Here is a 25,973-nt window from a genome sequence, read left to right as displayed (position 1 = left end):
GAGGTGTCCATTGACAGGTATTAATGTGTATTAACGTGCCATTCTTCTTATGATGTAAGGAGTACATCAGGTGGTATAGGAAGTATTCCTGGGTTCAGGCTGACCAAGTTTATGTAGAATAACAATCATTTAACTGCTTTGAATAATACTAGTAATGTATAATTTATATCGTGATTCACATTCTTTTTTTTTCTCTTCACAACTTAAAATATGCTTAAAATATGCTTTATTATGCTGTGATGCTATACAGTTAGCCAGGGAGGTTTAGATTCGGCAAAAGAGTTGAGATTCAGTAATATTACATACACAAAACACAGGAGTCCAGTCTCACTGTTTCTTCCTGTCACCTATTATCCCTTGGAGACCCACACAGACACGGGTGTATGCGCACGTGTGTAAAATGTCGGCCCCAGACAGGAGGGCTGGCAGTATCGTGGGGTTAACGGCATGAATGAATTCATTCTGCCCTCTGGGAGCTGTCTCTAATTTCCTTGAGTGACATTCTCTAGACAGATGCGGCATTCTCCAGGACAGCCTTCACCAGCTGAATATCCAGAAGGAAAGATGCTCTCTCTTGCTTCGGTAACAGAGGAAAGAGAGAGAGAGAGGGGGGAAGGAAAAAAGATGACAGCCTCTCTCTGGAGCTCCTCTTTTCTCCTCAGCTCCATCTCAAGGCAGAAACATGGCATTTGTTGGCGAGAGCACAACCTGACAGATAGCACTAACTAGCACAGCCTCTTGAGACACACCGCAAGGCTGACAGTCAGTTACGGTTTGTCTAAAGGGCACGACTCCTGGTCTGCGTGTGCTTATTGGAGGTGCCAAGAGCGTCACCCACAACCCCCTTTCATTGTCCAGCACCCCCAGATTTAACTACTGTGACTTTAAAAAATATTCTTATAAAGTCTTTTCAATTAATGATATATGCATTCTTTATAACTACTTGCATACATCATTCTTTATTCTTTCAAGCAGACATATTTATTTGTATGAATTAAACACAATTAATCCTTATTTAAGCTATTAACAAACAGTGAATGTTTTTTTTTTTCTTTTTCTTTTGTTGCTTGAATACACAGAACACATTAGGTTTAAGACAACAGATCATGTCCAATGACATGCGGATCCAATTGCTCTGATGCACATCCGATACGCTCTCAAATGTTTAAGACATAACCGACATAGTTTACATGAATACTCTCTAAAAAGGACATTTAGACATAATGTTGTGTGTATTTGTCCATTCAAACAGGAAAGAGCGCTCAATTCAGTACTCACACGCTGTCTATTGTGCGTGGCTGCTCGCTTCAGGTCGGATGTGTGCGCACAGAAAACCATCCCGAAAACAGCTCTTTTTTGTATCATCACTCTTATTCATATCTATATGTCTGCTCTACTCATTCTCCCAGACGTTTATTTATTTATTTATTTTTTTTACGTTTTATGAGACCGCAGGGAGGATCAGCACGTTATAGTACAAATGTGTACATCTACCACAAACGCAACACATCAGTTCTAACTGGATAACTTCCCAGATCGTCACTATCTAACATTTTCGTCTGGTTTTTATTCGTTGACGAAAGTGTCAATAGATTTGTCATAGTTTTTGTCATTCAAATCTAGGTTTTATTTAGTTATCTCTTTTTTGTCTGTGAAAAAAATGTTGTTGAAGAATAATTTGTCATTATTTTCGTCAACGAAATGAACAGTGTAATGAACGACACCTGTGAGACGCACTGGTCTCGCATCTCTCACGGAGGAGCGACGGCAGTGAAGATCGAGAGAGGAAAAGGCCTGATTTTACGTTGTGATTTTATGTTCTGTTTTGTGTGCCAGCAGTCGTTCATGAGGGGCTGCTGGCTTATACTTTCATTTTGTATTTGTCTATTTATTATTAAACTTGTTGAATGTTCACCGGTTCCCACTTCCTCCTTCCCATAACAACTGAACCCCATTACAAATGTAATAGCAAACCTTATCTACCATTAGGCCTACATCGCTAGAATAATTACTTGCATACTGTTACGTTAGTTACCATTATATTATCTTACTAGCTACTTATAACTTATAGAAAGGGTGCAACGTTATAAAGTTACATTACATGTATTGCAAAATACGTAATGATTTGAGGACCAAGTTTGTAGTCAAAGTATAGACAGGCCTTAGTCAATGAACGTGCATAAGACCATGTGTCCACCAAAGCGTTTTTAGCCAGGTGAAAACGCTAGATGCTCTGCTGAAGACGTTTTTTTTTTTTTTTTCGTTGAGACGTTTTGTTTCTATGATACAGAATATCCACAGCACAATTTACTTGAAACTGATTTCGCAGATAATTTGTTTCATACTAAAAATTTATTTTTCATCCATTTTGTTCGGTTAGCTCAGCTGGTTGATGTTGTACAGAAATAATGTTGTGACAGTTGGTCAGTTAGGTTTAGTCCCGCCCCTCCTCCACTGTGATTGGACGGCTGGGTAAAAAGCGACAGTGATGAGCACTGCGTTTTACCCAAACTTGAACATTTTTCAACTCTCGGCGACCAGTAAAACACGCCGGGCGCTCGGCGCTTCAGCATGAAAAAAAAAACGCTCAGCGCCTCGTTACGCTCATGGCATTTAAAAAACGCGGCGCTCCCATTGAAAACTATTGAAAACATAAGCCAGGCGTGTGGAAAAACGCTTTAGTGGATACACGGCCTAACTGTTTTTCCGCGTCATCGTGGCCCTGCTTACTAGCCTGCGCGTTCACGGCTGAGTGCAAGCGGCTGGGACCTGTAAGTTGTGCTTGTTCAAACTTTTAGGCTAAGTCAACGTTTTCTCAAAACTCCCTACTGCAGCTTTTAGAGCATACAAATACATCCCTTCAGTGATCCCAACCTCCCTCCTATGTGGATAATGTGGTCTGCTTCACACTTCACTTGAGAATTGTCTTTAGTGAATTCCATTTAAAATTGAATTAATTTGTAGTAATTACTAAAAACCTTGTCTGTTGACTTCAGAGAAAGCATCCCGCGTCATACTCCATAGCTCTATGGCGAACTCTAGCCCATTAAAAGCTAAAAGTAGTGAACATAATTGTTTTCGTCCCAAATCTATTTAATCCCATGCTTGAGTTAATGCTTTGTGCACCAGAAGAGCTAATGCTAATCTTGGTGATAAAGATCACATAAATGATCTGTGAGTATATGGCCACCTCAGTTTGGCCTTATCTATTAGACACCAGCAGGTGATTATCTTCTAATTATAGTGTTAAATTCATTCCAGGTGAACATGCATTCAAATAAATAATATTGATAACGAATTGGTCTGTAGAAAAGGGTTTAATTGCAAATAAACCTCTATGGCCAGGCAAACATACTGAAAGTGAAAGTTCAAATTTTAAAAAAAGTGCACCCAAAATGCTATTATGTAGGTTATATTGATGGGCTTTTACTCAATGTACTATCTGGTAATTGTTTGATAAATTAAATTAGGAATAGTTTTCTTCTCATCATTTTGTATAGTTGACAATTTTAATTGTCACCTTGACTTTCTTAAAAAGAAATTAATTAGTATGAGATCTTGAATCCACATTTAAAGAACCACATCAAAGTCATATTAAATTTACCCCTTCCCACACATATAGACCCTTCTATCGTACCCCTCTTTAAAAAAAAAACACACAATAATTAATTGGCTAAAACTCTTTTTCTCATACAATATTACTAAAACATCACTGAAATGTGCCTCCCTTGTGAAAAACAATGAATGAAAAAGGCACAATCAAATTGAATTATTTCTACTTTTACTTTTTCCATTTACTGTGTTAAAAGCAGCCACTGATTTGAAAGATCAATCCAGCGTTAAAGGGATCGTGGGTGACTTGAATGCTAGGCCTGTAAAGTGGCCTGTTGGTGAGACTATGGTGCTCATGTGGGGACTGTTCCTCGTTGCTCCTAAAACTGTCAGGATAAATTTTGTCCACAGCCAAGGACTAAAGGATGCAAAAACTGACCAATGAGTAACCTGACAGGACGACTCATCCTCCAACCAAGTATGACTCCCAGTGGGCAAAGCCAGCGAGGCTCAACGACCGCAGCACCAAACACGAGGGGTTTCCAGACCCAAATGCAAAGTGACATTCAGAAAGGGAATGTTCGGCTTTGTCTGAAATCTCAGCGAATGACCCAGAATAATGTGTAAGGGGAGGGAGGACGTCCTCACTCCGGCGCTTGACTTTCCTGATGCGTCACGCCATTTTTCAACCAGTATCTCAAAACATATTTGATGACATGGTAAAAAGCCCATCTATGAGTCACACTTTGAAAGGCTTTGAACCCTGTTACCTGGAGTCATGAGGATCTCTTCCTCAAATAGTGTTTGCATGGGTCACAGAGAAGGTAGATACTCCCTCAAGGATATTTTCTCCACAAGCATAGAGATAAAATTATAGATATGACTTTTTTTTTCCTCTAGTGTGCATTTGAAACACAAACACACATCAGCACTGAAAGGGTGTGTAACAAAAATGCAAACATAAGACAAACAAACAAACAAAAAAAACGTGTATATACTTTTGGTGCATATCAAACAAATGACTCAGGCTTTCCAAAAACATCATTACTTGGATCCTGATTTCCTGGGATCACGACTGTTTACTGCGAATGTGTGAAGGGAAAACCATTGACAAGCCCCAACAGGGTTATTCCCATGGGAATGAAGGGCTCCGGTGAAGTAGTTTGTTCAGGTGTTTACTGGAAGATGTAAGCTGCAAAGGAATGTCAGAGTGTCTGTATACATTTACTCTAAAAAGCTAAATACTGCACATCCAACAACTGTTGGATTGTGCAATCCAAAAGAAAACTGCACCTGTAACCAGTAAATACTGAGAATTTCAATAATTTATTCTTATTTTGTTCTCCACTAAATGAAAGGGTCCAGGGGTAATGCATTCAGATGTGCAGACAGTAATTTGCTGGTAAAAGTTAAAACACTTTCCTGGCATTGTGCACACAGACAGAGCCCAAGCGATGCCATTGACTAACTAATGGCATGGTTGCCGACGGGGATGGGATGACAGTGGGGAGATTTATGTGTGGAGACATAGATGAATGATTCATCATTTCTAGGGAACAGTGATTCGAACACTGAGCCCAGCATGGACGGCACAATCCACACACTTTTACCGAGATGTGACAGTAGACCTGCCACCTTGTCCTGACACCTGCATTAATGTCCTTTATGAAGCTTTTGCTGGGGTGGGGAGTAACTGCCTTGGAATATTTTGCTAATACTCTCATTTATTCGTGTGCAGTGACATTTACTGTACATGGACAAGCACATAGATGTTTTCATCAAATGTAAAATAGTAATACTGGTAATTATAGTAATAATATACAGTATATGAAGAGTTCAGATGCAAAAGCCTCTAAATGCCATTTGAAATTTTCTTCTAAAATTACCATTTTTATCAAGCTTGTATATTTAAGTTCAGTAATTTCACTTAAATGACAATTAATAGGTAATCTTCATTGCCATTTAAGTGAAATTACTGAACTTAAATACACAAGCTTGATAAAAATGATCATTTTAGAAGAAAATTTCAAATAGCACTTATAGGCTTTTGCATCTGAACACTTCATATATAGCCTGGGTTTCCCAATACTGCCTTGCCGCAGCACGATTTTATTCACGCTGCTAGATAGTCTGGATACCACGATTCAGATTTTCGCCTCATCTAAGGAACCAATCACAGAACGGGAAGGGAGCAGCAAGACGATGATGACGTCTATGCGACACACTGAAGCAGTTTGTTTATACCTATGGATTCAACATGGCAGCATACGCGAAGTTACCTTTCAGCCTTACGGCCGTCCGTTTCGCACCGCAAGCGTGAGCGGTACTTGAGCAGCGCATCAGCTGAGTTGAGCGACATACAGGCGCATTTGATAGACATTCTTAGCACCCAATAAACGGCTCTGGACATTCGTAAACCACGCCTCAAATACGAGAAAATGAACATGTGGTTAACACGTTAGCCAGGCTACTGCATATGTGTTTTATTTAGAATTTTTAACATTTATTTTTGGACCAAATTAATATGAAGAGTTCAGATGCAAAAGCCTCTAAGTGCCATTTGAAATTTTGTTCTAGAATGACCATTTTTATCAAGCTTGTGTATTTAAGTTCAGTAATTTCACTTAAATGACCATTAATAGGTAATCTTCATTGCCATTTAAGTGAAATTACTGAACTTAAATATACAAGCTTGACAAAAATGATAATTTTAGAAGAAAATTTCAAATGGCACTTAGAGGCTTTTGCATCTGAACTCTTCATATATACTAATATATATTAATTTTAATACTAATATTATATTAATACTAGTACCACATACCATTTTATTACATTCTTAGAGATCTCCAAGACACAATAACACATCAGCACATCTAAATATAGAGCTCAAAGTAGCCCAAAAACTAATGGTGTGATAACTTCCTATCAATTAGTCCATCCATCACTGCTGATTGGGCCAGAGTGCGAGAGCAGAGTCTATTTCAGGATCGCTCTTACAAAAACAAGCATGCAGTAAGGGATTATGGGTGAAACTCCACCATCCAAAATAATACACATTCATGTGCTTGTGTAACAAGCATCTTTATCAAAGAGTAAAATGACCTTGTTGAGATCCATTAGATCGACATGCTGCCGTTCGCCTTTTGTCCAAAACTCTTACCAAAACATCCTCCACATGCGGCTGTCAAAAGGACGGGTTTTGCATTTTTTCAGGCTTTAATTCAAAAATGGATGTGGTTGTAGATAAAGTGGCAGGTGTGATGCTTTTGTTCCAGTGGCTGTGAGCTCAACATGGATGAGAGCAGGTGCACGAATGAACCCGTTTTAAGGACTGATGATGTATTAGCTACCAAGCAATGCTGAGGTAACCTGAAGATGAAGTCTGATTCATGACGTTCTGTATTAAAAGCAAAGATGGAAGGATGGGTGAAACGTGCAAGGAGAGAGACATTCGGCCTCATCCCACAGACTGAAAAACCCAAAGCTGATTGCATTTAGCACCAGATCAAAACATTTAAGGGACAGTTTTTTTTTTTAAAGTGTACAATATAAACTGCCCATTGAAAACGAGATTCATGCTGAGAGAGACAAAGAAATGGTTGGAAGGATGGAGGACTCTCCCTTCAACGTTACTTGAAGCATTCTCAAATCACTAGGTCCATATCCACAGCGGATCTTCTATTTTATACTTAGGTGAGAAGTAATCTTGAACAAAAATGTATCATTAACATATGGAAAAATGTATCATTATCCATTTTTAGATATTTCCGTATGCAAAAAGGACACATCCTCAGCTTTTCTGAATAGATTGCACAACTGGGGTTGACCAAACAATTATTTTGAAATCCAACTAAAGCAAACCCAAAATGTGATCATATTGTAAAAACATAATCTTTAAAATGACTGACTGTACAGCTGGTATAGGCTCCGTAGAGATATGTAATGAAACAATGACAACATGTGTTGAATGCGACCAAAATAGAAGCTCTATACAGTATGTGTCTTGCAGCCAATTTGCAAAACCAACTGTACACTTCCAATCCACACACACAAATTCGCATACTAAAAGAATATGCAAATCCAAACATGGCACTTGTGCAAACCGTCAGGTATCAATAGGCTGCTTTAAGTGTGAAAAAGCAATTTAAAAAGCTATCCAATGGTTGTGTTCTGTCAATGGAGTCACTTTCACCCCCTCAAAAAAATAAAACCCATAATGCCTGCAGGCTAACGGATGTTGCTGGCAACACACACGGTCTTAATTGCTTTTTGCAAGGTCAAGCAACCTACTGCTCCACAGCTCAGAATAAGGAGACATAATTCAAGTATGGAACATGACATGTTCAAATTCCAGCAAGGAGAATCTGGAACTTCACTGAACCACAATACGGTCATACGCACATTTGGTCTTAATGAGATTTTAAAATGATATAATGCAGTGTTTCATTCATATATGGAAATTGTGTGTTCAATATGATTTACTTTTAAAGTTTCCTGTGCAAAAGCATATTTGATGCTTTTTAAACAGTGCTAATTTTGGAAAACTCTGAGTGGAATTATAGTATGGTGATTAAAGAAGGCTTTGAACAGGAAGGGTAACCGCTCTCACTTCTACTCCACTCACATACTCTGGTCTCGCACAAACTTACTAAGAGGAAACATCACCTAAAATGCTGTGATTTGTCGGGGTGGTCTAATTTAAACTTCAGTGCTAAACGGGCAAAATCATTTTAATCAGAATGTAAACGAGCCAATATCCCCTCTGAATGAAGATATCAAAGTTCTCTCAGCTACAGAAGATTAGTAGCAAAGTAAAAAGCAAAATTATCATAGACATCAGGACTCAGCCCATCAGGACTACATCAACATCCAGCAAACTAAACAACCCCAAACAGTTTATATAATCAGTTGCATCTCTAAACTGCCTCATTTACTAGAGAGCAAATATCAAAATATTGCGATTAGTTATGAAGTTGAACAAATTTATTGAATTTTAAGAAATTATAGTAGTTATAAAGTATCATTACATTCAGCCTGATAATTGTTCTTATTGAGATTAAGGAGAAATACAAGATTTAAACATGTCTATTCAAAACGAAGTGTAGCTAAAGTGGCAACTAAAGAACGTGCCTTGCCGACCACACCGATTTTATTTTTGATTGGGTTTGTTGTGTGTTGCGTTTGTGGTTTAAGAACAGGAAATTACTCGACCACAGCAATGAAACCCTGTGAGACTCAAAAACTGGGTGGAATGCTAGTACGCTAAAGCCTAAACCGGCAAAACTGTTTACAAGAACAATTAATTGCCCCTCCCAGAGTTCAAAGCCCAATGCAGTAGAAACTTTCCCTTCTATTTACATTAAAGAGTCAGATTTTCTGCCAGATCTTAGGTCATTAGAAAGCTAAACAAGAAAACATTCAAGAGATAAAATTAAGCCTGTGTCTTTCTTTCTTAAGAGTAGCAAGTAAGATGAACTTGTCACAGATGGAGGTCCTCACCTCGATAAACGATAAGCGGTAGAAAAGGGGGAGAAAAGAAAACACGTTTGTGTATCTGCCGCCCCACTGCTGATATTGTGGGGTCAAGAGATAAAGCCACCCAGGACATTCACGAGTGAGAAAGAAATCAAGAGCTTCGTCTCGAGTGAGATAGGAGAGACTGTTAAAAAGAGAGGGAGGGGAGAGGGAGAAAAGTCACCTTAGACTGAAGTCTCAGTATGTATGGATGTATGGATGAAGTCTCAAAGTATCCTCGATGCATCAATTACAAATCCTGACGATGCATATTGATCAGGATCGATGCAGATCTTGTAACATTTATTTTGAATTGTAGATTTCGGTCAATAATCGATTTAAAATGCTAAGAATCTAATTTATTGTGATTCTATAGTGATTCAGTGCTTTAGAATATATAAATATTATACTACTACATGTGGGAACGAATGGAGACGTTGTGCGCCGTCATTCGAGCCCTCACAGCTCTCCTTCACTTTACCACCTTTCACTGGATTGAGCACTGGATTAGCTCTTGTTGACATTTTTGAGCAGCCCATGTTTAAGTTCTCCTCAGGACGTCCACTGCTATTCAGATGAGCAGATGACAGGACTATTGCTGTCTCTGGATTGAGCACATTCATTCCTGCATGTAGAGTCAAACCACTCAAGCCATTGATAAAGCTGCCAGGTCACTGTGTGGTCACTACTGTTGAAATAAAATGCTTTCATTGGGTGGAAACCCCACCGTTATTTTCTAGAAGATAAAATAATGACAATGCGCACAGTTCCGATAAATGAAAAATAAAATTGAACTTAATGTCGTTAAACTAAATGTGTGAAGGAAACTGCTGTAAATAAGTACAACATTAGCAACACTGAAATAATAGCTCGGTTTATCTATAAATCAGATGCACATTGCAGTTGCGTTCATTATTATAGCGACAGTAGACAACACCAGGTGCATTTTCTTTCAGAATAATCATACGGAAAATGTTCTGTATAAAGAGAACAAAGAGGGCCTTTCTTACTATTCCATGAAGAAAAGTTAGTTTAGGATTAGTTGGGAAAGTGAATGATATCTCCACAGAATCATTGTATAGCTGGTACACTTTATTAAGGTTGTGTAGCAATTAACACTATCCTACACACTAATTAACATGAACTAACATTACTTTGAAAGCCTTTTAAAATGTTGGCTTATGCAAATTTCTTTACATAAGAGTTTACATTAATTTCATCTGGAATGTGGTCCAGACCTCCTCCTGAAGTGATTTAAGGGATCGGTTTCAAATCCTACTGGGGGCGTATTCACAAACAATTTTAAGACTAAATGTAACTCCTAACTGGTGAATTTAGGAGCAACTCCTAAAAATAGTGGGCATGTCACTCCTTTAGGACTCCTATTTTTTTTTTTTTTTTTTTTTTACTAAGAGTAATTCACGAAGCATTTTAGCCCTAAAAGTAGCACCTAAGTCTGGGACCAGCTTAAAAAGTCGAGAGGACTCCTTACTCACTAAGACCTATTCACAAAGGATTGCTAGGGCCCTATGAAATCCGTTTTATTTTTTCCCAAATTCCGTTTTATTTTTTTCATCGCCTCTCACAGTCATCAGAGGTCCGCAACACAAGCGGGAATGCTGCACTGATCTACGAACAAATCCTCTCCCATGTCTCACGCTTAGTTTTGCTTGATTTCCAAGTGCCGAATTTGCCTTTTATGTTTTTTTTTTGTTTTTTTGTTTGTTTGTTTTTTCGGCACCAACTGGGCCAGCAGCAGCAACCTATGTCCTAGATCCTACGTCCATATGGGCTTATTTTTCCGTTTTGGCGAGTTCATAATCCACCATCATTCAACTATTACATTACTTCAATAGGAGCAACATTTCCTTGATTTAAGTAGTCTATTTAGGCTAATAGGATGTCAATTAACCAAGCAAGTGTTAATGCAAGTGTCGTTTTTTCATTATTAGGCAAGTGGAGGTTTTCATTAGGGTATTGGGCTAGCTTGATTTAATTTACTCTCTCTGCCTTTTTAGAATTACACTTCACCGGGGCCTGCATAAACATGTCATTATATATGCATTTCGATGACCATTACAATTATTTTGTGTAGGACACAGACATTAGATGTCGTAATTCCATGATTTGTTGTGTCTGTGTTATGTTCCGCATGATGGCCCTGTCATCTAAAAACCAATCACCGTGATCATTGTGAGGAAGCTCATGCATGAGAATTGACGTCATCCATAGCAACGGAGACTCACTCTTAGTTTAGGAGTTGTCATTTTTCCTTACTAAGGCCCCGTCCACACTACTGCGTTTTCGTTTAAAAACGGAGACCTTTTACTACGTTTGCACCTCCCGTCCACACTAAAACGGGAAAAACGAAGACCTAAAACGGAGAAGTTTAGAAACGCTGCAGCTGCGTTTTGCGTTTTGAATCTCCGGAGTGCGTTTTAGTGTGGACGAGAACCATACAAAACCATACAAAACGGAGAACTTTAGAAACGCTGACGCAGAGGCTGACGCTTGGCTCTATGAATGGGTGTTATCAGTCATGACGCATCCTTCCCTGATTCGTCATTCACTGTTTACACCGGCACGCGCATGCCCAGTGTTGGTGAATGGTCACGTAATCTGCGTTTTCAGTCGTTTTAATGTGGACGGAGATCGTTTCTAATACGCAGATAAAACGCTGGTGTGGACGGAGATCGTATTCGTTTTAATTCTCCGTTTTTAAACGAAAACGCAGTAGTGTGGACGGGGCCTAAGAGTCTAGGTCTGAAAGGCGTTGTGAATAACTTTCAAGAGAAAACTCCTAGCTAAAATATTTTAGTGTGATTTAAGAGTACTCCTAGTGGTAAGATCAAATTCTTTGTGATAACGGCACCTGGTCTTTTCACAATCGGATAGCTATCTGATCACAGAAAATGCATGAAGTGACCAGGTGTAAACGTTAAATCATTAATTGAATTGCATAGAAGTTTAAGATGAATCATCTTGAATCGAATCGTTCTGAATTTGCAAAAATTGTTCTTGAATCAAAAACCTAAAAATCGTAAATGGAATCGATTCGCTGCCTAACCAAAGATTCACAGCCCTATCTCAAAGATAAAGGCCAAAGATCGCTTTTCAGAAAGCAAATACATTGGCATATGTCCACCTCTACAGCAAAACATTGATGAATGGTTTAACATTATCGCGATAGGCCCATCTGAACGGCTGACACCTGACCTGTCTACACAAATAGAACCCATAATAATCACAGATGCTGTCCATACTGGATACAATATACAGATGCCAGTTCAGATTCTGACAAGCATGAGACTTGAGTACCAACAGCATGACAAATGGAAGAGTAAAAGAACGTGTCCTGTTTAAACAACTCGTTTGCATCTCAATGCAGACTTTAAAAGGACCCCAGTGTCAGGAAGAAGAGGATAGTTTATTTTTAATGGCATCCCATATCGCATTAGAGATTTGGAATATTTGACTCCAGATTGCTTTGTAAACGAAACACAGTAATGGGGAGTTCGCTAAGAAACTTTTGTTGAAAGATAAAGTGGCCAACTGCACTGGATCTGACAGCAGCTACATTGCAAATCATAAGTAAACAATTTCTCAGTAGTCTGTCTGTAAATGACAGTTTAATATGGATAATATTTTCAAAACACTTGAGCAATAGCAAATATATGTAGATACTTTATCCTATGCAATTATATTAGCCAATCATAACAGTGGCAATCCCAAACTAGTGTAACTGCTTCCCAGTTTTCAGAGTTGAACATGTGTTATGCTGCCAGTCTTGGATTAGCATCTTCGTTTTCTTCTTTGACACTAAACCAAATGTTTTATAGTTACGGGTTAATTGGTTTTCTAGCACTCGCATCTGGAGATGGCAATTAGGGGAGACAATACTCTTGATATGGGCTTTGATTAAACTCCCTTCTGTGCTGAACATGACAATGAGCTCTTTTTTTTATCAGGGATGCAAGTTTTGTTTGCATGCTGACATATTTGGCGAAAAAACAACTCCAGATGCAATGCTAACAGGCATGTTTCCTTTCACAGATCCTTTTCAGGTACAAACATATTCCCACAGTGTTACATCAGCCTTCGTTCACCTGCCGCTGCTGATGAACATCCCCTAATAGTCTCCCTGACACACACGCGCGCACACCAATATCAAAAGCCAATTACGGCAAAATAATGAAGAAACCAAATTGCCCTCAAGACGTTTCGCATCGTGACAAATCAATAAAAGGACCATGATGACATACAACGAGGTGCCAATAAAGCAAAGAACCGCAGAAGCGTTTGACTCCCAGACGCGGGGGTCACACTGATTCACTGACAAGTGCTATGGTAAGTAGTTTTGTCACAGACGTGTGACCTCTAGCCTTAATCAGGCTTCGTTTTTTATATGTTCGCCACTTCTCCAATCAGGAAAATCAGTCACAGTGGCTGATAAGGGTCTATTCTGGAGCTATGTTGAAGAAAGACGGGCTATGTTGTGGGCTTTTAGTACACATCAGATAACAAGAACCACAATAAGTAGAATGTGATGTGAGACGGATAGTGTATCACGAGTGTTAATCGCTTCCTCACGAGGGACCCAATCAAGAGCGGTTGGGTCCCGAGATGTGACAGGGGAGGGGGACCCTCCCTGACACAGTGGCACAGATGGATAAACAATGGATAGTGCGAATGGGGGCACACGACTGACCTACACTCATTATCTGGGGACTAAGCGGATTCCTCCGTAAAAGTGAGGTGTATCAAAATTCCAGTTGTAATTGGGTTGATTCATGACCCCACAACCCTGACACTTCTCTACGCCTTCTGCCATGTCTCGTGCTTTGTGTGTAATTACTTCAATCATGTCAAAATGTGTGCAGAAATGTTTCCAAAATGAAAGCCTGGGTAGTGTTCCGCCATCAACCGCCCACAAGGGAAACCCCAGATATGGTTGGACACCACAGACTCCATCTGCCAGTGGAAGGCGATATATTTTCTGCTGTAGAATCCATGGAGAAACCACCTAACATCTCAAAATTGTGTCACATTGAAAACGTAGTAAGATAAGACACTTACCTCCTCCACCACCGAGCAGAGAAGAGTTTGCTGTAGAGGAAACAAAAGAGAGAAAAACAACATGAGTGTCTGAACTGAATTAAAGAATACATTCAAAAGAGGCACTTTAGCTCACAGCAGAGCACACTATCATTCAGATGAGAGCCAACAGAAATGTAGAACCTGAAGGTCAAGAACACTCCAAAGCCAGAAGTTTGCAATGAATAGAGGTTGGAGGCACTAGTAAGCTGGCAGCCGTACTGCAGAATGCTATGATTACACTTCTAAATGAACGTCATTGAGCGCTAAACGGCTATGCTGCGTGTTTTCTGTCAGAGCAGTGTGTGCTACACGTAGAGCTGCTTTGGTGAGTTTAAGCAGAAGCGGCGGGGGCCCGGGTGTTTCTTTGATGCTATGTTTCTGATCTCAGATAGTCCAGTGGGCGGCCCGGGGTCGAGGCCTGTCTAAGAAACTCTCCTGCCGCCCGGATAAGAGTGCTAAAAACAGACAGAGTAAAAAAAAATATTCCACTCCTCTTTACTTTAATGTGTGGCTGATTGTTCTATTTGAGTGTGGCACCACAACTAGTTATACCCTTTTCTCTGCTATTCTACAAGTGGTAAGCGAACAAGTGGTTTCCTTAGAGAGAAAAAAAAAACTGTAGCTGAAACTGTAACTGAAATAATACAAAATCTAATAATGATAAAAGTAGTCCAAATATTATATATATATATATATATATATATATATATACAAAGTGTATATATATATATATATATATATATATATATACACACGCACACACACACACACAGTCATGGTTAAAATTGATGCCACCCCTGATAAAAATGGTTGTATTCAATGATCTAACCTTCAATGATCTAACCTTTCATTGATGTAAAAGAATTGAAAGTGGGGGGGTATATCACATTATGAAATAAATGTTTTTCTCCAAAACACGCTGGCCATAATTGTTGGCAACCTGTTATTAAATACTTTTTTGCATACATAACAGATGTAGAGTCTTCTGCTATAATGCCTGATAAGTTTGGAGAACACCTGACAAGAGATCAGAGACCATTCCTCCATACAGAATCTCTCCAGATCCTTCAGATTCACAATTTCATGTTGGTGCTTCTTCTCTTCAGTTCACTCAGTCCACTCAATGTCCTGACTGTCCTGGAATTTTGTGATTTTTTTTTTTTTTTTGAAGGAAAGATCAAAAGGATAAACAATGCAGATTTATTTTTTTACAGCCATTTATACATCATATTTACCAGGGGTGCCATCAATTTTGACCATGACTGTGTATATATATATATATATATATATATATATATATTTAATGAAAACTCATGTTCATTATACATAAAATATCAGCACTGTTCAGAAAGAACGCAAAGATATAAATCAGCATTTTAACAGCATAGAAAGGTCCCAACAGTGTGACTGTGTGCTTCTGAGCTTTCCCAACAACGACAGCAGGGCATTTCATATCCCAGTGGGGTATGCTGAGAAAGTTAAGAATAATGACCCACAAGGGCCATTTTATTTTTACTTTCTTAAATGTATCTTTCCCTTTGTGAAACAAGTCTCTCTGTGGGATTCTTTTGATCTCTCTTCCCCTCGCTCCTGCTCTTTTTCTTAGAAAACACATGTCTAGGTGAGCATGAAAAAAAAAACCCTGCTACCTCCAATAAGATCGACAACAAGACTAACCCCTCAGCACCTGTTATCAAGGGAGACATTAAAACCTTCAAAATGGATGGGGATTTTTCCTTAACAATCTCTTATCATAATACAACGAGCAGGAGAACAAATGGAGAACAGCTGCTGTGTAGAAGTAAAAGAGAAAACATGTGCACTTTCAGAAGAATATCCCAGTGCTGCTGTGCTGTGGAACTGGCTAATCGCAGTATGATCCAAAAAGTGACAGGAAGACCAAACAGGCCACAGTCAAAATCTAAAAAGAAATCCACACCAGAGGAAAAATCATGCCACATTGCAGTTTGATAAAGGTATTTATCATAAAAAAAAACATTAGCTCACTGTCTTTTTGCTCTACATTTAATCAATCAGAGACAATAAGAAAATAGTCATGGCTAAAAGCAGTGATCAACCGATATGGTCTAAATCAAAATGTGAATAAATCTACATACAATACAGGTTAGTACTGGTTAGAATATTTTTTAAAGAAATTAATACTTTTATTCAGCAAGTAAACATAACATTGATCAATAGTGACAGTTAAGACATTTATAAGGTCACAAAAGATTTATATTTCAAATGAATCCTGTTTCTTTCTATTCCTCCAAAAAAAAACTGAAAAAATTGTTTCCACAAAATAATAAGCAGCACAAATGTTTTTAACAATAATAATATTAAAAAGTACTATTAAAAATCGGCATATTAGAATGATTTCTGAAACATCATGTGACGCTGAAAACTGGGGTAATGATGCTGAAAATTCAGCTTTGTCATCACAGGAATAATTAATAATAACTAAGAGTTTTTAAAAAATCATTTGAAAATAGGCAAAATGTATTTTAGAATGTAATGCTATTTCACAATATTAATATTTTACTGTATTTTTGATCAAATAAATTTAGCCTTATATACATACTATATACAGATTATACACTATACTACACTATACAGATTTGGTTAAAACCTATGGCTGTCAAAAAATATTATCATAATTAATCTCTAGTCTTTAGAATGCAAAATGAAAAAATAAACCATAATAGTCGAATATTAAACTTAGAAAACACATTACATTAATAATTGTACATTAATACAACTGACTTTCCAAAAATTATTTTCTTTTCTTATAGCTTCACAAAAGTTGTCTGAATTTGAAAAAAAAGAAGAAGAGAAAAACACAAGCAAACCACCAACACAGCCATCTCAATGCCAGAAAGCAGAAAGGAAAACAACACATGCTACTTCCGGTGTCATCCTAGACCTTTGCTCCGCTTGGTGTCCACCCTTGATAAGACCACAACGAAAAAGACAAAGCTCCGTCTGTACATGCTTTTTTTTCCCCCCTGTCCTGTTCAGGTCATAAATCCCAGTCAAAGCTTCCTGCTCTCTCTTAGAGAACGGAGGAGGTCCAGTAGGACTCACAGCAGTGGGCGTCCCGCTAAGCTCGTAAATCTAACAATACAGAAACACCAAGATTGTGCTGCTCATTAGTTAGTGTCAGAAAACAACACTGACGCCGGCCTCCATGATGACGACATCCTCACACATTCCCACACAATCGCATCTTTCCTGTGTGTTTTTACTTTTGCACTCAGGGTTCATGAAAAGCAGTTTAAAGATGCTCACACTTTCCAGTCAGGTCCATAGGGAAATAGTTCAAGCCCCCCAGAAAAGAAAAAAAACACCAGAGAAAAAGAGAAACATTCTGTATTAATACATCAAAGAAAAGACTGGAACATGTATCTCTACAGCGGGCAAACAATGTAGTATTCATCTGTATATTAATTAAATCAGATATCTTAAAGTATACAGATAATACAGGACAGAACATTTATTGTAGGATATTCGCCTCTGGAATGATTAGGACAACACATTTTCAAAATCACATTTTGAAAAATAGTATTAAATCCTGTGTCTTGCAATATAAGTAAATCTCTCTTAAGTAAAGGAAAAAAAAAACATCTCAATGGGAACTTCAGATTAAATAAAAATAAAAATAAAAATAAAATGTTTGAACGATAATCACAACCCTTAGCAAATAAAAGCAAATAAACAATTAACTAAAAGCCATAATGCTATCATTTTCTCTTTCCCATTTTGCACTATTCTCCACCATTTTGTTGCGTAATTGATGCAATTAATGTAGTGTTCATACTGAAAATGATACAAGAAGTATTATACTGCAATTAACAAGATGATAATGATGATGAACCAAAAAAAAAAGAGAGAGAGAGAAAAAAAAGGTTTTAAATGCTGGATACTTTAGCCACTCAAAATACATACAATCTAGGTTTCAGAAGACGTGGAAACTCAGGGAACTTATAAATGTAAGCAGAAAACTGTACTTTACCATCACTCCACATTGTCTGCCTTATTAAAGGTATGGCCATGAGTGTGGAAATACAATTTTGTATACGATTATATAATTGTATACAAATACGAAATAAAATCATGCGCACTATCTAGTGGACTTTGTTTACTTACACACAGGGTTGCCAACTCTCACACATCTGGCGTGACACGCTGTCACGCGCATGCAAGAAATGTAACGCCAAAATCCATTTTTCTGTTATCTGTTAATTTTCTGTTGATGACTAGACTACCACAGCGTATTAATTACAGGCAGTTGCGGAGTGGCATTCGGGAGAGTCGGGACTTTTCCCGGTGGGCTGGTAGTGTTTTGAGGCTGCGAGGGCCGGTCTCATAATAGTTCTACATTGCAAATCCCTTAGCAACACCATCCGACAGCCAAAGTCCCAAAGTTGGTAACCCTGCGCACATGTAATGTTGTATCATCCGCACATACACAAAAATGTATGTAAATTATGTCACACGGACAGTGCGTGAACCAAAGTATACTTTGGGCTTTATGTTTCAGTATTTGTTTGTATAATATCTCATTTTTGAGCATTCGGACTAGGTTGGCTAATCTGCTAAAGACAGCAGTAACTAAACCAGACGGTCCATGTTTAAAGCTACATTTCCCTCAAATCTTAAACAATAAACACATATTAGTAAAAGGTGTGGTCAACATCTACTGTTTTGCTAATGAAATCAATCAAGTCAAGTCAATCGGGAATTTTGCGTGAATTTTGCGTTCCCCATGCAGATTTCAAAATGGGTTCAAATTGGTAACGCAGATTCACAAAATTGACCAACAGAAAGCTGTTTGGTTTGCAAGTAACTTCTTTGTGTGCTTTGCTCAACACATCAACATCACTATTGACCATTTTTGCCCACAAAACGTCGCATGCTTGTACAGCCTGACCTCATGACTAAATGTTTGAATTAGTATGATGTGATTGATTCATATGGAAATATAACATTTTTAGGAAAAATAAAGAAAAAAAACAAAAACAAAGATCCACCCCTAAACCTCAAAAGGGTCAGTAGGGTGTGAGCACGAGCAGATTGTATGAAAACGTATTAATGATAATGATGTACATTAGACACCAACTCTCCAAAACATTATGGATGTTTTGGATTTCCATGAGAGTTTGTTACAATAGTGTAATTGAACAGTACATTTTTAAAATTCAGAAACATTATGTACACCCTTTGCATGCTTAAGAAGAGAAATTGCATTTCTTAATTAATCTATTTTTTAGCTTCCAGAACTTTTCGCATTATCATCCATATTGCACAATATCCGAATATGTGATTAACTGACTAACTCCATTTGGCATACAGAATGAAGATGCAAGAGTAAAGCAAATACACAGTTTGTATTAACCTGAGGCTAAACGAAAAATGATCTGCCAAGACCTCAAATGAACCAAGCTAAAACGCTTTACTTGAAAACAACTTGATTTTCTTCTCTGGCTTCATACCCCTTTTTTCCTGTAGTTTGCTTCTAAATGAACACCAAATCTTCAGCTTTTTCAAATTCATGATGCCAAGTTCAAAACACCAATATCATTTTCCTCAGATTTGAAATCTTCCAATAAAACTGAAGTGAGCATAAACAGAAGCATGTTGACGAAAGAAACGGAGCCGCTATATTTAGCGGCCAGACATACTAAACATGCCAGTATCTAGCTGAAATTATTTGCTTATTTATAATAAAGAAGGCTAAAAACAGGATTACACAGAGTACATTCCCATTTCAAAAATCTGAGCATCGATAAAAGTGTTGGAACTTGTAACAGTATTTGGGAATGCAGTACTTCAAATGTCCAAGCTTGGAAACCTCAAAATAAAGGATAATAGGTGAATCACCCTTCAGTTTACACACATCGGACTTTCCACTCCACAAGACAGCTTAACTAGGTCTGCCAGTAAGCCCAAAATGTTAGGGTGAAGTCATTACTACAGTAAGCAGTGTTGTAGACCATCACACACACACACACTCACAAAGCGCCCTGCGAAATCGCTGAAGACAGAAAATATCAGGGAGATATCTCATGTCAGCAAAGCTCTGCGTTAAATTGAACCAAGTCTTGTGGGTAATGATAAGACTCTTTATTAGCCACTGAGACAGAGAGAAAGAGAGAGAAAGAAACTAGGCTGTATTTCTTATTTGCAGCACATTAAAAATACATGCGGTTTTGCCTGGCCCAGAGACGCAGCGTAGTGTGATAACTCTACTCGGCTCTTTGGTTTTTTATTGCGCCGAGCATTCCCGGAGGAACCCGTCTGCAACTGCTGAGCACCAGAGCAGGACAAAGCTGAATCAGAGAGTGTGGGACCAGAACAGCTCTCATCTCATCTCACTCTCTCTGTACGCACACAGTTATATAGCAGTCAAGGGAAGAAAGGGCCGAAAGCACTCAGTGTTGTACCACTCTTGATCAAAGTCCCTCTTCTCCACATCAGTAAGGGTCCGTTCACCAGCCGCACCAATACAGTCCCGCATCTGTAACAACTGTTCGAGGAGGAATACTCAATCATCCGGAAGTCCTGGTATATAATCAAGGGATCATCAATCATAACTCCCAAGGCCAGCTTGAACCAGTTTTGAAAAGTCTTGAGGTTTTGAAATGATGGAATCAAATGAGCATTGTTCTTGTTAATAAAAATGACTTTTAACACGAAAACTTTTGTTGATGAAAAAATTGATAAAACAATAATACCACAAGATACTAGTGTTGCACGGTGCACCGATACTTCAAAAGTATCGCGATACTCAAAAACTTAATACATCATGATACCTAAATTTATTAGTATCGATACTTTATGAATGGCCACGTTCCAGATTTGTAAGAGACTTATACCACGGGCTGTTTAAATACTCGATTCTGATTGGCTGGAAGGTGTGCAGTAAAACCGTTTAATGCACAGGTAGTTCCAGTCAGTTTGATTACAGTTCGAAATGAATCCGCTACTATCCACAAGTTTCCGAGGGGCGCTCCTGTAAAAAATACAGTGGGTGAAACTGTGGAAGTAGCATTCCAATGGTATTTTGTGTGTTAGTTAGCGAAGAGGCTAGCTGTTTTTCGGAGAATTATTTTACTATTTAAAGACGCAAATCTCAGGGACAACATGTGCTGTTTGCGGTTGTATGTAAACTAATTCAGTGGCTTAAACGTGATTGTTTTGAACATAAGACGAAAACGAAATCAGAGTGTTCCTGCCAACGACTGTAGTTTTCATCACCTCCCAAAAGACGACGAATCTTCCTGTGTACATTTGTTTAAATTCTTAATATTCTATAAACTCTCTCAGCATGTGTTTGGCTGTTCGCTACTGATGTTAAAGCTAAACTCTGGGTCAACGCCTGACTTGACAGAATACCAAATGTGTCAGTTAATGTATTCAAGCAGCACATTCATTTATAATTTTGAATAAACTCCAAAGCACAATGACTAAGTGCGTATTTTTTATTTTAATTGTTTGTCAGCTCGCACAACTGTCTGTCACCATGCCTTGATGAGTATTGATTATTAATAATGTTATTACAATACTCCTAACCAACTACTGCAGAGGGTAAAGGTACTGTTATTTCACCCTTTTTAATTTTGTTGAGGTTTTGTTCCCACATCGTTAGCTAGTTTGGATCGCTATAACTTAAAATGACTGTCAACTGTTGAATGAACGAGTGTGAAGTATGTCAAGTCGCGCTTTGTTTACTTCGAACCGAAAGACGCGCCCACTTTTGACGCAAGGCCTCATGGGCCGTAGGAAACTTGTGGATAAACCATAGACTGTAAAAAACATTGGCAACCATAGTAACAGTTACACTTGCAAACAGAGTGAGAAACACATATGAAGAAAAAAAAAATGTTTATTTAGGTAGGCTAAATGGATGATTTTTGCATATCTTTTAATTTGTATGGTGAATATGGCAATTTTGAGAAATGGGCCCAGGCACAATTTGGAACAGAAGACTTGAAAAAGCGGCACAAAGAATTAACACCGACAGAGCTAGATAAGATCGAAGATGACAAAGATGAGGTCAATACGAAAGAGACAACTAAATGGGCAGTTAACACTTTCAGTGAGTTTTTGCGCCAAAGACAGAACAATTCTGATTTCGAGACCTATTCTGCTTCTCTTTTAAATGAGATATTGCGGGAGTTTTATGCCTCTGTTCAGTCTACCGCTGGACGCGAATACAGTGTAGCAAGTTTGATGCGTCTCCGAGCAGGAATAAACCGTCACATTACAAAATACAACATCATAAGTGATAAAGACTTCAAGTCAAGCAATGCCGTCTTTAAATCAGTTTTAAAGCGCTACAGGAAAAATGGAAAAGACACCATTGTTCATCATCCGCGAATTACTGAGTCTGACTTGGAGAAAATTAGAAATGCACCTGCATTCTCCCCTTTCACACCCACAGGACTTGTAAGAAAAGTTTGGTTTGACATACAGCTGTGTTTTGCACGGAGGGGAAGAGAAGGAAACCGTAACCTATCAAAAAAGTCTTTCGTTCTCCGGCAAGACGAGAATGGGAAAGAGTACCTGACCCTGGCGGAGACAAAAAACCACAAGGATCCCACTGCATCGGATAGGGAAAAATTATGAGGATTTATGTTTGCGAGACCCGGCGACCCACTTTGTCCCGTGGACAGCTTTAAAAAATATCTCTCAAAGTGTCCAGAAAATGCCGGAGCGTTTTATTCGCATCCGAGACGCATCCCTCTGTGCAAACTCGAGAGCACCGAATTGTGGTTCACCAAGGAGCCGATGGGGCTCAATTACCTTGGCAATATGCTAAAAAGTATTTGTGAAGAGGTTGGTAATAGATATTTTGTTTTTGCCCATGAATTTAAACTGTGTTTATATTATTTTCCAAATTTAAATTGTATACTTTGAATTTTTGTTGTTCAGGTGGAAGGTATCTCACAACAAACCATAGTTTGCGGAGCACTGACGTTGGACGACTCTCTGATGCAGGACTAGAAAATCGCCAGATCATGTCAGTGACAGGCCACCGATGCGAGGCGAGTTTGCGGTCATATTGGGCCCCATCTTTGTCAGAGAGGAGTGCATGGAGTGACATACTGACATCTAGAAACTCAACAAGCAAAGCGAAACATAATTTCACCTCCAAGCCTAAAACTGAAATAACCCTACCCTTTTCCATGTCTAACTTTAACATCAATTAGTAATTAGTATTAGTACCTATCGAAATTTCCAACTATTTGATTTTTTTTTTTTTCATTTAATTTACAGCATTTCAATAAATGTAATGTGTCTTTATGGTAATCGTGGCAAGAGACGACGGTTTTATTTCTCACTCTATAGAATTAATTTAAATTGTCAGTGTTGCCTGTCATTCATAAATAATTTTAATAAATCCATTAAAGAATCATTCTCTGTCTCTCTCTCTCTCTCTGTGATAATTCATTCAAATAAAAGCAATCCGATGGCTCTAAGTGGACGGAGTAGAACTAACGAGCCGTAACTTAAGAAAATAACCGTCATTTTTACAGTAAGACGAGTTAGTTGCTGATATCTATAGCGAGTTAGTTGCTGATATCTATGGCAGGCAAATCTCTCTCAATTCAATTGAAAATCGGTCCTCTTCATAACATAAGGATCACGTCCAACATATGTTTCGATTTTCTGTTTATATATTTCTCTTGTAATAGCGTCTAAAGTAGTACAGTAGGAATTTTCCTCCATCTCGTCCATTGCGCCCTCCATCTGCATTCCGCGCGTCAACACAATCCCGTGACTGCAAACCACCTATTCTTGACTTGGTATCGTATCGAAACAATAATTTTGGCATCGTGAGTGAAAACACTACAAGATACTGAAAAAAACTTTCTTTATATTTTTTCAAATTATCCAGTCATAGTCAAACTGATGCAAATGCAAGCAATGTTTTAGTCATGTTGTAAATACGTCCTTGCCATAACGCAATACAACACTAACAATGAATATCTAAAGAATAAACACTTGCACTTTCAACTGAACCATTCTTCAAAGACTAAAATAAGATATCATTTAAGAAAAAACTGTCTAAAATGAATGAAAATGACTCAGTAGTTCAAAATAAAATATATATATTTTTAAAAATACTAAAACAAATACTGTAGTATTTAAAACGAGTCTGAATCTGGCAAGGAGACAAACATCTAAAAATGACCCTGATGTGCTGATGGCCTGCAAGTAACCCACAGATTCAGACTGGGTCACATGGCTCAATGAAAAGCTTCAAGGCACTCATTTATAAACAATATAAATCACGAAAATAGCCCATAACAAGCCAAACTACAGCTCAATTCTTACCTGACCTTCAAGTTCAAACTTCTATTAATGAGCACAAAATACACATTGTTGTTCTGGTATTAAACCTCTTCTATATACATAAGGGTCAACGCATGTTTTCAAACTTATGAAATAATATTATATTCCATTTTTTCAAAAATAAATGGCCCACAGCATCTGTTCATCTTAAGATTTACCAAGAGATCTGATCAACATACTGTATTACCATTTAAGCTTATGTTGCGAACCATTAACAAATGCAACACTGAGCTACGGTGTCACAAATGATGATGGCGGCATCATGAGACCTGTTGAGAACATTAGGCACACCCCTGGAACGCCCCTTTTGCTTCATGTGTCAGAAGCGTTACGGGTGGCCCCGCCATGCCTGGTGAAGAAACGATTCTCTGTGCTCCTCATCAAACGCAAAGAGAGAAAACTAGGCTACATAATTCATCAAGCTGCACAATTTTCATGCCACTCTTAACTTGGAGTTTTCCTCTGAACGACACGAAAAAGCGCTTTTATAAAGGAGAGCAGCTTTTACTTTTTCTTTAAAGACCAGAGTGGATTTCTCTTTTTTTTAAAAATTGTGGATCCAATATAATCCTGTGAAACTGCATGCATTTAGAAATGTGCAGCTACTGTATGTCTAGATTAGTCTTCATGTCAGTCATGCTGTTCTTGTTGATATGCATCTTATGGAAACAGAAAACTGATATTGAAGATGTCATTTAATAAATAAATAAAACATAAAAAGGGTCTTATAGAGTATAATTTTGACAACTATTAGCAACTATAGCAGACAGAGTAAAAACTAACATGCAGGAAATAAAAGCTTTTTAATTTCATAATGTCTTTAACTATTATTATTATTAAAAATATCAGTTGCAATAATATAAAATTAAAGCCAACCTGCATTAATGTTACAAAGAACATGGACCAAAATATTCATCCCTACATTTGTTTCTGTACATAATCTCTTTTTCACCTCCATAGTCTTCTAATCACAATAGATTTTCATTATCAACCTCCATCTTTCCTGCGTCCCTTTTCCGATCCTTGTATTTGATGTGCAGAAGGGAAAGCAATAACAAACAATAATGGTGAAAAATAATGATGCTCCCGCTTTTGAATGCAAAGATGGACTAATGCATTCTGCAAGGTGTTATGATTCATCGCCTGAGACCAAATAAATAAATAAATAAATCGGATAAAATAACAGGGACAAGAAAAAAAACAGTCAGACAGTCTCTTTCGGTTAGTCTGGCCTAAATGACTTCTATCCTTGTACCCTGAAACATTATAGTTGATTCAAAAAGAGGTAATGTAGAATACTTACATAAGAGGCAGGAAATGGGTCAAGACTGCAAGAGAACAGACTCATCAAAAAATAATTTGTTCAGTATCATGCAGGCCGGCGTACGAGAAAATATCTACTGCTAATATATTGCTGAGACAGATTGTGAAACTTGTAGAAAAAAAATATA

The 25,973-nt window shown here is 38.0% G+C and overlaps 1 protein-coding gene across 4 annotated transcripts in view; it reads right to left on the bottom strand.

Moving 5' to 3' along the window:
* The window catches only part of macrod2 (mono-ADP ribosylhydrolase 2), a 618,043-nt gene that overhangs the window by 454,056 nt on the left and 138,014 nt on the right, over positions 1-25,973 (bottom strand). For 3 of the 4 annotated variants that reach the window (XM_039653236.2, XM_089117150.1, XM_039653234.2), the window contains exon 4: positions 14,143-14,172. In XM_039653236.2, the coding sequence (XP_039509170.2) occupies positions 14,143-14,172 (30 nt within the window). Of the gene's footprint in view, positions 1-14,142; positions 14,173-17,086; positions 17,169-25,973 lie in introns of those variants that run through there. The other variant, XM_039653237.2, reaches the window with a different exon arrangement.

The sequence above is a fragment of the Pimephales promelas genome, chromosome 11, assembly GCF_988280905.1.
Source record: "Pimephales promelas chromosome 11, fPimPro1.hap1.1, whole genome shotgun sequence".
NCBI classification, from domain to species: domain Eukaryota; kingdom Metazoa; phylum Chordata; class Actinopteri; order Cypriniformes; family Leuciscidae; genus Pimephales; species Pimephales promelas.
This window is presented reverse-complemented; position numbering and strand designations above follow the sequence as displayed.